At 39.5% G+C, this 16,411-nt stretch overlaps 1 protein-coding gene across 1 annotated transcript; it reads right to left on the minus strand.

Moving 5' to 3' along the window:
- Window positions 1-384: 384 nt before the first annotated feature.
- fam131ba (family with sequence similarity 131 member Ba) lies at window positions 385-15,259 on the minus strand. Its single transcript, XM_053638587.1, has 6 exons — window positions 15,157-15,259; window positions 11,878-12,096; window positions 10,411-10,551; window positions 2,943-3,235; window positions 2,450-2,707; window positions 385-1,107 (listed from the first exon to the last, which is right to left on the minus strand). The coding sequence occupies exons 1-6, from the start codon at window positions 15,251-15,253 to the stop codon at window positions 874-876; spliced, it is 1,242 nt and encodes a 413-aa protein (XP_053494562.1). The 5' UTR covers window positions 15,254-15,259; the 3' UTR covers window positions 385-873.
- Between the last annotated feature and the right edge of the window lie 1,152 nt (window positions 15,260-16,411).

A 16,411-nucleotide genomic window follows, 5' to 3' on the forward strand; every position in this document is an offset into this window, starting at 1 on the left:
GAAAGAGACATGTAGACACCAACCAAAAGACCATACATTCGTTTATATTCAGAATAGTGCATTACTCTTATACGTATAGGCATTGATCAGTATAGCACTGTTTCCATTTGGGCAGTATTGTGCTTGCTTATTTAAAGAGCGTCTGTATTGGAGTGCGTGATTTGGGGGGGAAGGGGGGGGGGATGGGGACGGTTGGGTTGCTGGAAGTAAAATACATAGGAGACACTTCACACAACATTATTGCCAGAAGGTGAATAAACAATGGTTTTGAGAATATACCTTTATACATACATGCAGTCATACAGTCATACCAACATACACACACACACGCACACACACACACACACACACACATACATATATAGAAACATACATATTGTATATGTACATAGAAATACAACATATTTTGTTGGTTTTTAATTTTATTACAAAAATCAATTTCAGTTATCACTATATGTATACTGGTAATTCAGTCACTTAAATATTCAGGATGCATGCACTTTCTTTTGGTTGTCTTTGTATATTAGTATTGCACTGTTTTCTTTAGTTTATTTTAAACGTCCTTTTATAAGTCTCTCTTCCCCTGGTCAACAGATCACACCTCTGCATCTCCACTTTTAACATCTGTATTAGTGTGTCCCTGCATTTTAAGACCGCAATTTTATGATGTCCTTTATCACTCGTTATGAACATATAAGTCAGTGCATCTCACTGCGGAGTCCTCCACTGTTTGATAGACAAAAAAAAGAGAACATATGTCTTGGTTGTGGGTGGTTATACATTAGCGCAGTTGGTTGATTATTTCAGTAAAGTTCCGTTTTTGAAACTTTTCTTTCGGTTACCCTCCTGAAAAAATAAATAAAATCAAAGCTGTTAATTGGTCGCCACGACAACCACAGCCCCTTCCTCCACTTCCTCTTCCTTCTCTTCCAGGGATTGGATGATGCAGGATGTGACCTCGAAGGCCATGTGCTCAGGCATCGGCTCTGCGTGTGACAGGGGTGGGCTCATGCCACCAGGTTTCAGACCCTCTCTGTGAGGCTGTGAGGTTAAAACTGGCGTCATGAACATTGCCTCAGGTTCCAATGTTAATGTGATGTCATCGTCCTTGAATAAGAGAAAAGAAAAGTTATGTAAGTTAACTTAAGTAATGAGGAGCTAGGAGATAAGTAATGATTACCTCATAGCCTAGTTCCTAGTTTTCTCCATAGTCTCAATGGGGGTGTTCGCATTCAGCATTGAATTTATTTGTGATGTCACACTCCACAGTAGTGGTTAATGGCTCAAATGAAAGTAGACATTTTTAACCTAACCTACTAATAATAAATGTTATAATTTTATTGTGGCAGTTGTATACAGTGTTTTACTGTCAAAAAAGCTTTAGTTGTGCTGTCTGTTTTATCTCTGTACTAATGTTATTGTGGGAGGTGTGAATTATTTTCCCAGCAGGGGGCTCACACCCTTCATCTTTCCCATCACCCTGCTCACCAGCAGCTAAACACAGAGTCACGATACTCTACACACAGAAACCCAACAGTGTCCTGACTAGTGTACTGCGAGAAATGGTAGAATCTTTTCTGTTCTTTTTTGTTTTGCTTTTTTGCCTGAAAAAGTGTCATTTTTTAAAAACTATTTTTGTCTGAGATTTTTTTGTGGTATCCTTAATAAATATAGTTAACTGGTGTTAACTACAGTATATACTTCAGTCTAATGTTAGGCAAGTTGAACACATTGCTAGATTTTGTTTCACTTAATGAACTTAAAACATTCTCCCTTTACTTTGACAGGAAGCCAGGGTGCACATCATCATATCATTCAAGCAGGAAAATTGAGAGATGAGAGATTACTAATGTTAGATGTGGGGAAGCTTTCAGGGTGTCAGTTACTATCAAAGAGTTCAAAACACCTGTATAACTGTTGGTTATTCTAGATTCAGATGTCGAGTGACTCATCTGCCATTTTTATTTGTGAAAAAGGTGGATTTTTAAAGTATTTTGAGTGATATATGTACTCTTAGGTTAAAATGCAGAACATGTAAATGTTGGGATGTCTGCATACTCCTGGCCAAAGATATTTTAAGTCACTGCTTTATAGAGCAAATATAATGTGGATTACACGGTAATATAAATGGTCTGTGCTTATATAGTGCTTTTTTAAACTTCTACAAAGCTCTTTACACTGTGTCTCATTCATCCATTCACACACACACACACATCAATAACAGCAGAGCTGCCATGCAAATGCTAGCCTGCCATTGGGAGCAACTTGGGGTTCAGTGTCTTGCCCAAGAACACTTCGGCACGTGGAGTCATGTGGAGTCATGTGGGCCGGGAATCGAACTGCCAGCCCTGCGATTAGTGGACAACCCCCTCTAGCACCTGAGCCACAGCCGCCCAATATACAGTCTATTACCCTATTTTTTTATATTACAAAATTGCAAAGAACACACCTTGGCTTCCTCCTCCTCTTGTTGCTCAGGGATGCACTCATTTTCTGTAACTAATTCCTCGCTGTATGATTCCGGCGTACCCGTTTCTGCCAAGGTTATGCTCATGTGTCCCATTATTTCCATCTGATGTGGCTCCACTTGTGCTGCTGCCCACAAATCAGCCAATCGTGGATGAGTGGGTGGACCCAAGCTATGAATAGTGCTATTGGGCGTAGCTTGCAAAGAATGGGAGGTGCTGTGTAGCCGATGTTCCAGTGACTGGAAGAAACATAGATTAAAGACAAAAAATGTTGGGCAAATATATAAAATAACACAAAAATTTTTTTTATTGAAGGACCATAGCAAACAACTATTGCACAGCCATAAAGTCGTAGTACTATATAGTTTGTTAACTGATAGCTTTTGTGTTGCACTAGCACTGGTATTGTTATTTGTTTCCCTTTAAGATCAGTTGCTTGTAGTACTGCATGATATACATTTGAATTGTTCTAACCTGTTGCTGGTACTGCATGAGTTGCTGCTGCTGGTACTGCTGCATCTGCTGCAGCTGCTGTAAGTGGCTCTGCTGCTGAAGTGATAGCTGCTGCTGGGACAGATAGTGGGTGGAACAATCATAGCCTTCTCCAGAAGCCCCACTAGCTATGTAGGAGCCAGCAGCAGGAGAGGCCATGCCTGATAGCTCACTGCTGATTGGCTCCCAGGCATCAGAGGATGAAAGGCAGTAAAGGCCCTGGGAGACATAGGTGTGAGGCCACACTTCTGCAGATGAATGATGCAAAGGTTGATCTAGAGTACAAAGAAGTGATCAGAAAAGGTGATAAACAGGAACAAGTTTTTTTGGTCACTGCATTCTGATTTAATGATACAAATAAAGGACCAATTCCGCTTATCAACAGTAAACAATAAATTGTGTGAGAAATGTGTAAAAAATTACAGTCTGCCTCTAAGCAGATTCAACTCCAAGGTAGGTCTTTGGAGTTCATGCTCATCCCCCCAGAAAGGCTTAATTATCAGGGACAATTCATCTCGTTCTCAACACCTGAAGTGACATTCAGTTAATTATAGCACGGGAGTGGCAGTAGGCCATCAAGAACCATCCCTGAAGAAAGGGGAACGTGACTGTAATTATCATTCAGAAAGATCTAGGGAACCCAAAGCGTTTCAGTTTACAACTTTATTAATCCCACAAGGGGCAATTAGCAATCATGTACTTTGTCTCTGCTATTCAGCAATAAAATTATTCTCCATTGTGATCCTCGATTTCCCCTTACACATGAAATTGTACTTTGTATGGTTTACAACCTCAAAAAAAAAAAAAAAAAAAAAAAAAAAAAAAAACATACATCCCTGTAGCTTAGTTTAATTTAATAATTTAAAATTGAATTTAAATTCAATATGTTGTCTCTCAATGTCTGTGTTGACTCTGTTTCAGTCTCAGAAAAATTAATCATTGTGTTTTTTTTTCAGTTTCACATCTACTAAATAAAATATGACCTAAACTTGTCAATTTTGCACAGAATCATTATCAGTCAAACACAATCAATTAAAAGTAAACAAAATCAATCAATACTGCAGATATACAGTATGAAACTTCTTGACTTCTTCTCAGCCCCACACAAACTACTAGTGCATACACTGAAATGCTGGAAAAATCCAACTGATCGAATGAACTCAAACGCAACACTATCCTTGCTGGTCTTACATCATATGTGATATGTACGCTATAGAGAACTCAGAATGTATCTGCTTGCATGGTTCATAACCTCCCATGTGACTACCACATGTTCCCTTATGTAAATGCTCCTAGTGGTGTCACTCCACTGGCTTCCAGTTGTGTAAGATTGAAATTCAGTCACATGTGCAGTTCAACACAGGTCTTTAACAACAGGATGCCTGGCATGTCCTTCTCTTCTGCTTCAGTGTCCTAGCTCTTCAGTGGTGTGATGAGCTTCCAACTACACTCAGAATGGCTCCGTGCAGTTTCTAGATTTGAGGGGGCTACACTGGTTCATAAAGACCCATGCTGAAAAATCAGGAGTTAAACAAAAATATGTACTGTTTAATCTTTCCAGGTACTTCAGAGTTACCCTTAGCCTCTTGATTGCTTCTCTGATTAAAAGCCCTCCTTATTCAGTCACTGATTTCTGGTCGCCAGCCTCCTCTAGGCAGAATCATAGCTGTGCCATATCCTTTCCATTTTTTAATAATAGATTTAATGGTCTAATGCCCTGTAGGATGTTTAGAGTTTGGGATTTTTTTTAATAACCAAACCCTGACTGAAGCCTTTCCAGAATTTTGTCCTGGAATTGATTTAATAGCTTCCAGGAAAAGGTATGCAGTGCCCTCCACTAATATTGGCACCCTTGGTAAATATGAGCAGAGAAGGCAGTGAAAAATTGTCTTTATTGTTTTACCTTTTGATCTTTTGTTCAAAGAAATTCACAAAAATACTCTGCTCTCATGGATATCAAACTATTGCAAACACAATACAGATATTTCTCCCCAAAAAAACTTTGTTAAATATAGGTGTGCAACAATTATTGGCACCCCTATGAATTCATATGAAAAAAATATATTTGAAGTATATTCATATATTGGTATATTGATATTTAAAAAAAAAAAAAAAAAAAAAAATAGTACACCTGGGTGACTAGGAACAGGAAATTGTTCAACCATGACTTTCTGTTTCACAGGGGTATAAATATGAGGTAACACAAAGGCCAAATTCCCTTAGTCATTCATAACAATGGGTAAGACCAAGGAATATAGCTGTGATGTGCAGCAAACAGTTGCTGAGCTTCACAAAATGGGAAGTGGCTATAAGAAAAATAACATTTCCAGTTGACTGGAACTTCTTGGAACCATTTCCAACATCAGGGCAATAATTAAGAAGTTCCAATCAACTGGAAATGTTATGAACCCACCTGGAGTTAGACAGTCTTTGCTCATATTTAACAAGGGGGCTAATATTAGTGAAGAGCATTATTATTTGCATTGAGATCATCTGACACTTTAATTTGCACACAGGTCAGCTCTCTTCAACTAATTAGGTCACTTCTCATAGCAACTATATTGATTTTCACCCCAATTTCAATAGTATGGTCTATTTTTGTAGATTCATGACATAAACCAAATTAAGTCCATTTCAGATCTATGATTATCATCATATTATGACAATCATCGTCATGACCACCTGATCTGATGTAGACATTGCCCAATGGGCAATATTTATGGCTGTGAAGTGTTCCACCAGTCCCTGCCCTTCATATACAGTATCTCACAAAAGTGAGTACACCCCTCACATTTTTGTAAATATTTGATTATATCTTTTCATGTGACAACACTGAAGAAATGACACTTTGCTACAATGTAAAGTAGTGAGTGTACAGCTTGTGTAACAGTGTAAATTTGCTGTCCCCTCAAAATAACTCAACACACAGCCATTAATGTCTAAACCGCTGGCAACAAAAGTGAGTACACCCCTAAGTGAAAATGTCCAGATTGGGCCCAAAGTGCCAATATTTTGTGTGGCCACCATTATTTTCCAGCACTGCCTTAACCCTCTTGGGCATGGAGTTCACCAGAGCTTCACAGGTTGCCAGTGGAGTCCTCTTCCACTCCTCCACGACGACATCATGGAGCTGGTGGATATTAGAGACCTTGTTCTCCTCCATCTTCCGTTTGAGGATGCCCCACAGATGCTCAATAGGGTTTAGGTCTGGAGACATGATTGGCCAGTCCTTTAGAAAGGCAGTGGTCATCTTGGAGGTGTGTTTGGGGTCGTTATCATGCTGGAATACTGCCCTGCAGCCCAGTCTCTGAAGGGAGGGGATCATGCTCTGCTTCAGTATGTCACAGTACATGTTGGCATTGATGGTTCCCTCAATGAACTGTAGCTCCCCAGTGCTGGCAGCACTCATGCAGCCCCAGACCATGACACTCCCACCACCATACTTGACTGTAGGCAAGATACACTTGTCTTTGTACTCCTCACCTGGTTGCCACCACACATGCTTGACACCAGCTGAACCAAATAAGTTTATCTTGGTCTCATCAGACCACAGGACATGGTTCCAGTAATCCATGTCCTTAGTCTGCTTGTCTTCAGCAAACTGTTTGCGGGCTTTCTTGTGCATCATCTTTAGAAGAGGCTTCCTTCTGGGACGACAGCCATGCAGACCAATTTGATGCAATGTGCGGCGTATGGTCTGAGCACTGACAGGCTGACCCCCCACCCCTTCAACCTCTGCAGCAATGCCGGCAGCACTTATACGTCTATTTCCCAAAGACAACCTCTGGATATGATATGATGCTGAGCACGTGCACTTAACTTCTTTGGTCGACCATGGCGAGGCCTGTTCTGAGTGGAACTTGTCCTGTTAAACCTCTGTATGGTCTTGGCCACCGTGCTGCAGCTCAGTGTCAGGGTCTTGGCAATCTTCTTATAGCCTAGGCCATCTTTATGTAGAGCAACAATACTTTTTTTCAGATCCTCAGAGAGTTCTTTGCCATGACATGCCATGTTGAACTTCCATTGACCAGTATGAGGGAGTGTGAGGGCGATGACACCAAATTTAACACACCTGCTCCCCATTCACACCTGAGACCTTGTAACACTAACAAGTCACATGACACTGGAGAGGGAAAATGGCTAATTGGGCCCAATTTGGACATTTTCACTCAGGGGTGTACTCACTTTTGTTGCCAGCGGTTTGGACATTAATGGCTGTGTGTTGAGTTATTTTGAGGGGACAGCAAATTTACACTGTCATACAAGCTGTACACTCACTATTTTACACTGTAGCAAAGTGTCATTTCTTCAGTGTTGTCACATGAAAAGATATAATCAAATATTTACAAAAATGTGAGGGGTGTACTCACTTTTGTGAGATACTGTATGTGTGGCATGGCAACTTTTGATGGTACTTTTTTTGATGGCACTTGTTTAGGGCCTGTCCCACAACAGGGTTTTCAGGGGTGCTGGAATATTACTAGTCCATTTGATAACTCTGAAACCACTCCATGGCTTTTTTTGGCATCAGACCCAAAGTTCAACCTTGGCACAGAGTGTTGATTTGCACATGTCTTGCAGAGAGGATAGTACTAACCTGGCCCCATATCCTGGCTTCCTATCACTGCTAGGTGAAAGATGCTAATCAGCTTTCTCAAAGAGGGATCAACTTCTGTAGACTGGAACAATTCTTTCAACGTTGACCATAAAATGGCCGATGTATGGCCAGTGCATGCCAAATGCAAGGCATTGTATTAAGCTCTCACTAGTTTATCTACATTCAGTGCTTAGGCAGCAAGCAACTGGACATAGTGCTTCATCTAGGGAGATCCGAATTGCTTGTGATCTGTCATATTAGCTAGAATGTGCACCAGGGCAAGGAATGTTTGAGCCAGACAATTCTGAGGTATAGCTGGGGCCTATCTTCAGACACTGGATGCTTCAGTTAACCACTCAGTGTCCAAAGTCTGGAGGGAAATCTGACTCCAGCACCAAAGCTGCCTGTTAGCAGAAATGCAGCTAACATCACAGGTTCAGTAGTGAATTGTGCATGGTATAGCGGGGAAAAAACGGTCAACTAGCAGCAAAAAACCATAACTCCACTGGTCAACTAGACAGTGGTAGATGTGCAATTCCGAGTAAACAACACTGAGAGAGAGCACAAGTTGTCAAGAAAAAAGACGGGTAAAGCAGAATGAGATGTGAGTTCTGCTTACTGAGCAATAGTACTGACCACGTTCATAGAGATAACTAGCAGCTTTTCAGCTTTTGATACTATAGATCATACTATTCTCCTTGATAGATTAGAAAGTGTTGTTGGCGTTAAGGGAACAGTCCTCTCCTGGCTCAGGTCTTATTTGACCGATCGTTATCAGTTCGTAGATGTAAATGGAGACTTCTCCACGCATACCGAGGTTAAATTTGGTGTTCCACAAGGTTCTGTTTTAGGCCCACTGCTTTTTACTTTATATATGCTACCTCTAGGTCAAATTATTCGTAAGCATGGAATTAGCTTCCACTGTTATGCTGATGATACACAGTTGTATGCTTCAGCAAAGCCAGAGGACAGACAGCAGCTTAATAAAGTTGAGGAATGTGTAAAAGACATTAGACATTGGATGCTAACTAACTTCCTTTTACTTAATTCTGATAAGACAGAAGTACTTGTATTAGGACCACATGTAGCTAGAAGTAAGCTTTCTGATCACATAGTAACTATGGATGGACTTTCTGTTTCATAATGTGCAGCAGTAAAAGACCTTGGTGTGATTATTGACTCCAGTCTATCATTTGATGCCCATGTAGATAATATTACTAGGATAGCCTTCTTTCATCTCAGAAATATTTCTAAGTTAAGAAATATATTGTCACTACATGATGCAGAAATATTAGTTCATGCTTTTGTCACATCTAGACTAGATTACTGTAATGCCTTACTGTCTGGATGTTCCAGTAGGAGCATAAACAAACTCCAGTTAGTCCAGAATGCAGCTGCTAGAGTCCTAACTAGAACCAGAAGATACGACCAAATCACCCCGATCTTATCAACACTGCATTGGCTCCCAGTGAAATCTCTCATTGATTATAAAATACTATTATAACCTATAAAGCACTAAACGGTCTCGTGCCACAGTATCTAAGCAACCTTTTGGTTTTCTGTCATCCACCACACCTACTTAGATCAAAAGATGCAGGCTATCTGACGGTACCTCGAATAGTGAAGGCTACAGCAGGGGGAAGAGCTTTCTCTTACAGAGCCCCACAGTTATGGAACAGTCTTCCAATTAGTGTTCGGGAGACAGACACAGTCTCAGTGTTTAAGTCTGGGCTTAAAACGTATTTGTTTACTCAAGCTTATCATGACTAGACTTTCTGTTACGCTAAGCACAGTCCTAATAATCTTTTCCCTCCCTCTCTCCTTCTGTCGAGCCACACACGATTTTATGGAGATACTAGAGATCCTGATCCTTTCTGTTCTCTGGACCTGCCTGATCCGTTTTGGGTGTCCTACCTCTGGATGGAGCTCTCATCTACTCCAATTCCAGATTGCTGGGACTACGGCTGCTTCTCAGGCCAAACAGACTTCATATGAATCCATAATGAACTTTTTCACACTATCTGTTGTTACCCAGATGAGGATGGGTTCCCTTCTGAGTCTGGTTCCTCTCAAGGTTTCTTCCTCTTAACATCTTAGGGAGTTTTTCCTTGCCACTGTCGCCACCGGCTTGCTCAATTGGGATAAATTCACACTTTTAATATCTGTATACCGTGTTTATATATTTCTGTAAAGCTGCTTTGAGACAATGTCTATTGTAAAAAGCGCTATACAAATAAAATTGAATTGAATTGAATTGAATTGAATTGAATAGCAAATAGCACAGTAAGCAATGCTAACATGGCAAGGTCAACTCAAAACTCAAAAATTTTCATAAGAAAAATGCTTGCAATGTAGTGTAAAATACACTCAATGCCGCAGAAGCCATGAAAGGAGTCTATCCTCCATTTTGGAGTTGTTAGGAGGATTGCTCCATATAGTGTACATGTGTACAAAGTGAGTAGAAGAAATTGAAAGACGGTTGTACGACAGCAGTAACTATTACAAATACCTATGTGTCCTACATTATTTTCTATTTTTGTTGGAAGGTCTCGCCATATGCGTACAAGAAGTTATTAGGGATTAAATTAGCATAGCTGCTCTTTTCCTAATAAATTTCCAAGAACAAAAACAGAATGAAACATGTAAAACAGGTGTCATTTACATTTATCACTGTCTGACCTAAGGCAGAATTTCACTGCAATAAAAGGACCTTTTCTGTCAAATAATTTATTGTTCGTTTAATATGATCTGAGAGTTGATCGAGGTTGAGTTGACAATCATGAATGCCAGTTATGCATGTCATGGTTGCAAACATGTGATATCTAACATACATTACGTGCTTATCATCCTTACCTCTGCTGGTAATGCTCTCCTGATTAACTTCGCTGAGGTGTGCTACACTGCCCTGGTTGGAGTCAACACAAAAGCTCTCTCCATCCATAGAATTCCAGGCCATTAATGTGGCCTCAGAGATTGCAAATTGCTGCATCACTCCTGAAAATTACATTCATGACAGAAATCAACAAATCACCCACTGAAATTCACTGTCACTATCAGGAAAACAATCAACAAGTCAATAAACATGGGAAGTTGTAGAATATTCTCCTTTTCCTACTGAGCATGGCACAAATGTGCCATTCATCCATTCATTTTCTGTATCGTTATCCTACCCACGGTCGTACGGGCCTATCCCAGGGAGCTTGGGGCACAGGGTGGGGCACACCCTGGATGGGGTGCCAACCCATCGCAGCGGACAATCACACACACAACGAACAATTTAGAGATGCCAATCAGCCTACAATGCATGTCTTTGGACTAGGGGAGGAAACCGGAGTACCCGGAGGTGTACCTGGAGGTGCACAGGGCGGAGACAGGAATCGAACCCTCAAACTCGGAGGTGCGAGGTAAACGTGCTAACCACTAAGCCACCATGCCCCACCCATGGCTTAATTTGCTATTTTGAATAATAAAAAGAAAACATGCATATGGTTTAAAAGATAAGCTGACCATGCACTCATCTGCTACACTTATAGCTCACTTTAAATGAGTATTGTTCATCATTTTATCCATATAACATTCAGGCCATGAGATAAGCAATATCTCTGATTAAGATGATATCTATGTAACCAAAAAACAAACAAACAAAAAACAAACAAAAAAGTCCTTAAAAAAACAACTTTTTATGGCCTTTAATTATTCATATCATGTTAATCATGTAATCATATTATATTTATGTATTTAATATTGCTCGTGAATGACATTCCTTAGTTTTTAGAGTATACGATTCCCAAATGAATTTCAGGGTGACTTGCTGTGATTACATGAACCTGTCAGAGAGTCTACACTGAGTAGTGTCTATAGTCTACAGTACATAAATCTATAGTTGTGTTTGAGGTCTGAATATTGATGTGCTATTAATTCCTGATTATGTGCACAACTCTGTGTACAGCGGTTTTACCAATTAGGCACTTGTGCAAACAAGCATGAATTTCTAGTCTATTCATTTTCACAGATTTTCTAGTTGCACCTTAACCACATGTTTTGTAAATCACTCTGGATTACAGTATTTGCTAAATTACTAAATGTAAACGTGAATTTATCCAACAATGTTTAGTATGACTGGAAAGTTGCAACACTTCACTACACACGCTGTATTTCTAGTCCCATAGGTAAAAATATATACATACAATATTCAATAAAATCACATATTAAGCACAGAAAATAAAGATATCTTTTCCCATTTGTATTTCTTCGGCTTGACCATAATGTATAAAATGATTTGAAGAATGTTCTACAAATCTTTTGATTAATCAGCTTTACCAGCAGCCATTCGTGCCTCCTTTTCTCCATCACTTAGGTCACTGTAGGCATCATTCTCAAGTCTTCTTTCCCTCTCGCGGTGCAGGTTGGAAAGACCTGCTCCCCCTATTGGCCCAGCAGATGGTTTGCCCCAACTCTGCCACTCAATCATGTGGGCTACACGGCCTTGAGCCATAGCTGTGGGTTTAGTTACTTTGTCCTTCATGGACCTGGTCACACCTACATAAAAACATGAACATTAAGTATAAAACAAACATTAAGTGATAGCTATACCCAAATGTTTGACTAGAATTGTTTTGTAGTATAGTGCATAATTCTTCAGTCATGTTGAATATTGCATGTGACTGCATGGCTGAGCTCACATTGTCTATCATCAATATGTTAAATCCTGCCTACTGAGAAAAAACTACTAGCGGGATGTTCTGTAGTACATGAAATTTGGACACAGCTGTGGCGCTGCATGCTACTGAATGGAGGGTAATGAGAGTATCAAGGCAATGCATTATGAATAATGATTGTTTTTGTTTTATGCACCTGATGATTTTATTCTTCTGATAAACTAGCTGATAATAACAAAAGACATATTCTATTTGTTGGACAGTCTTTCTTTCTCTTCAGTAACTGCTTTATTGTGGTTGTGATGTATCCAGAGCCTATCCAGATGGGAAACTGGAGGAAACCCACATGGAAATGAGAAGAACAAGAGAAATTCTGCACAGACAGTAACCCTGAGCAAAGGATGGCTCAGGATGACTGGAGACGCTGGAGCTGTGAGGTGGCAATGCTACGTGCTGCAACACCTTGCCACCTCTTTCTCTGGATAAACCTAGGAAACTGTTTGTATGTGTGTGTGTGTGTGTGTGTGTGTGTGAGAAAGAGAGAAAGGCATAGCCCGAGAAAACCCATAGGATGTTGCTGAGGCTGAATTTTTGCAAACAAGCAAAAATTACGAAAACCCGTGTTTGATCTAAATTTCATTTTTCTGCCAATAATATATGTGCAGCTGCCTGTAAAAACCACATGTCACTATGATTGAAATCTGGAAAGCAGCTAAAATGTAAAAAAAACAAAAAACAGTTTTTGTGTCAGTAATGTACTTTGACACTTCTAAACCTATACAGAAAACAAATACTTTACCATATATTTCACCAAAACATCATGGAAATGTTTCTATTTGGTCTACTATATTTATAACAAGAAAGAAACTGAATTAATTAGTGATTATTTCCCCATCGATGATCAGTCGAGTCAAGAAACATCATGCTCAAATGCTGTGACCAGACATGACTTTTGGAAATACAACTTTCCTTATGTTTGTGTTACAGGTAACATATGTCAATTCAGGAAAACCTGTTATAACCTGGTAAATGTGGTGAATGTCACGGGTTTTTCCAGGCTGCCACAAACGCACATACAAATATATACACAGGTATATATTTATATGTGCAAATATCTGAAAATATCTGAAAATTGGTCCCTTATATAATGTACTGCTTTCTTTACTGACATACAAACATTTTACTGTGACATTTCATTTTGTGCTAGAAAACTAATCTTTGGGAATCTAGAATGTTTTTTGTACTGACTCGATAATGTAGAAGACATAAAATATAAAATGTGCCTAAAACTTTGTTTTATATATATATATATATATATATATATATATATATATATATATATATATATATATGTATATATGATCCAATGATATCTATAGTATATGCAGTATGCACAGTATATCCCGATGGGAGTGGCCTCTTCCAGCATGACAATAACCCATCTATAGGGCACGAAGGAGGAGGAAGAGGATGCAGTCAACCACATGTCAACCCATTTGAGAGAATTTGACCCAGCATGTTTGATAGCACTCTCCACCACCATCATCAAAACATCAGCTGAGTGAATTTTTGGAGGTGTTGTGCAGTTTTATAAGGATATTGGCTGGTAAGTTTTTTAAAGCATCTTTGAACATCTGCCAGAGACTTTAGATGTCAAACTTTGCTTCTTACTTTCTTTAAAAACAAAGAGTGCAAAAGAGTGCACTCTTTGTTTAAACAAAGGGTGGTTTAAGCCCCCCCCCCAGCTTAAACCGCTCAATTGTGATTATTGGGGTGAGATCCACTCAAGTGCTGGTACTGATCTTATTTTATAATAAAAATCACTCGAGTGCTGATACTCTATCACTGAAGTAGTGAGATACTGCTCTCTACTGAAGATGAGAATCAGTCAGTCTAATAATTCTGTATTTTATTGGCTGTAGGCTAGGTATTTAGGAATGGCAACTCAGGCATACTTACTCCAACGATGTATACAGGAATATTCTGATGCCTATACGCATATAAACATCTTATCCGGAATATAGCTCCAACCCGAATATAGACCTTTGAACGGAATTTGATGTGCATGTAAACATAGTTACTGAATATGTCACATAACTGAGTTGTGCTCAAGCTAGACACTGACATTTGGATAAGTATAGTGATGTTTCATGAACATCCTCATCCCCTCTTGTCAGCTGTTACTATTAAAAAAAAAAAAAAACAAGGACATGAACCAAATAAATGACCGTGGTTGAATATCATGTCCTTTTTACAGCACACACACGCACACATGTTAAACTTAGCAATGTCATTGCTTCTAAATATCTTTGGAACTGTACTGGACAGTTGGAACACAATTTAACCAAATAATATTCCCTCATTTGGTGTTTTGATGGTGGTGGACAGTGATCTCAAACACGTTGGTGTTTAATTGGTCTGGGTTGTGTCCATGATTTATAGAATGTTCATACTCATCAAACCATTTAGTGACTCCTGGTGATGAGGCCATCCTGGAATAGACAATTCCCATGAGAATAGAAAGGTTTCATCATAGGATAAAGGTGATCAGTCAGTATAACTGTCATGCACGAAGCATAACACAATATTAATATTCACAACAGTGCAGTAAACTCACATTAGCACACTGGACAAAACCACACAGACACTACATCAACACTCTCATCACCACTGAAGAACCAAACAATACAATTCCCAGCAGCAAGCCTGTGGTAATGGGTTGTGGACTTATATGAACCATTGTTTGTGCTCTGGTTGGATCTGATTGGGCTTTCATCAATGGCTAGCTGTGGCCATTGACAAGCACTAATTAATGGCATAAGGATGGGAAACTGGAAGGGGAAGGGAGGACCCACAGGGGCAGCCATGTTAGCTCCACTCGCCATCTCCTCCACTGGAGCCAACATGGGGTCAGTTACCATTCACCGGGACAGACACACACCTGACACACCTGTCAGAGAGGACTTAGCCAGAGCTCCAATCCCATAGGTGTCAGAGTTGCGTTTGAGACGAGGCAAGATGGAGGTCGTGTCCTCCATAGACAGCTGGAAGATAGAATTGTTGCAAGGAGAGAAAATGAGTAGCAGATATGGAGGCATTAAAGAAAGAAAGAAAGAAAGAAAGAAAGACATGGGCACACCTAGTTATTCATATGCTATATTTGTGTTTATGAAACATAACAAGATCTAATCTGCATAATATATTTCACAATTTGGTACATACACAGTATATCAACCAGCAGCCAGATCAGATATATTCAGGTGTAGAACATATTCATGTCATTAAATCCAGTGAAAGCACAAACATCTACAGTATTTCTCTAGTACAAAGAAGAATAACTCTGTCAACACAATACCAGACCATACATATGACTACATACTGTGCAGAATTGTCAGATTTATTTCCAGTTTATTAAATATCAGGCCAGTTCGAAGTTTTGTGTGCCGTTAAATTTTGCATCACTCTCGACGTAGCTTTGTTTTCCTGTATCAACTGTCCCTATATCAATGCCACTTTACAAGCCCTGCAACCGTAAAACTATTTTATTTGCAAAAGAGTGAGCCTTATGTTTAGGAACCATGTTCAAGCAATCTTCAGTAATACAGACAGTGGAATGTGGAAGAGATACAGAAAATAGAGATGAAAAAGTGGGAGAGGTCAACTACTCACTCACATTGATTCCTTCCCAAGAAAACTCTGTCCGTCCATGCTGAAGGGAAAGCAGACAATAAGATAAGGAGAAGATGAAGTCAGAGGAGCAGGTAGAGTGAGTGAGAGATTTAGCAGAGGGGGGAAAAAATAAAATAAAGTTTTTTTTTTTTTATCTAAGTAAATATATAGCCTTGCAACACACATTAATTTACACACTATATGACCTAAGGTTTGTTGACACCTGACCATAACGCCCATGTTGGACCATTATTATTATTATTATTATTATTATTATTAGTAGTAGTAGTAGTAGTAGTAGTAGTAGAACTACTTCACAGCACATTTTAACTGGCAGCTCCCAACTTCCCAACCCCCTCGCTCACTCTTTCCTACATTCTGGATGTTGATGTCAACCAACCAAGGGGGTTGCAACAAGGCTAGCAATAATTTATTGTTCTTACATTTTAGGGTTGTATTCAGAGTTAAGTTAAGCATGTAGTGAGGAATTAAATTTCTCGATAGCTATATGGAGTCTACAGTGGTGA

Source organism: Ictalurus furcatus, chromosome 12 (genome assembly GCF_023375685.1).
Source record: "Ictalurus furcatus strain D&B chromosome 12, Billie_1.0, whole genome shotgun sequence".
Lineage (NCBI taxonomy): Eukaryota > Metazoa > Chordata > Actinopteri > Siluriformes > Ictaluridae > Ictalurus > Ictalurus furcatus.

Excerpts from the sequence above, each read along its gene's own strand:
- fam131ba (XM_053638587.1), bottom strand. The coding sequence starts at position 15,253 with ATGGAGGACACGACCTCCATCTTGCCTCGTCTCAAACGCAACTCTGAC. Across the intron at positions 12,097-15,156 it reads CTCTCTGACAGGTGTGTCAG|GTGTGACCAGGTCCATGAAG; the intron begins GTGTGTGTCTGT and ends GTTTTTATGTAG. Across the intron at positions 2,708-2,942 it reads TCATGCAGTACCAGCAACAG|TCACTGGAACATCGGCTACA; the intron begins GTTAGAACAATT and ends TGTTTCTTCCAG.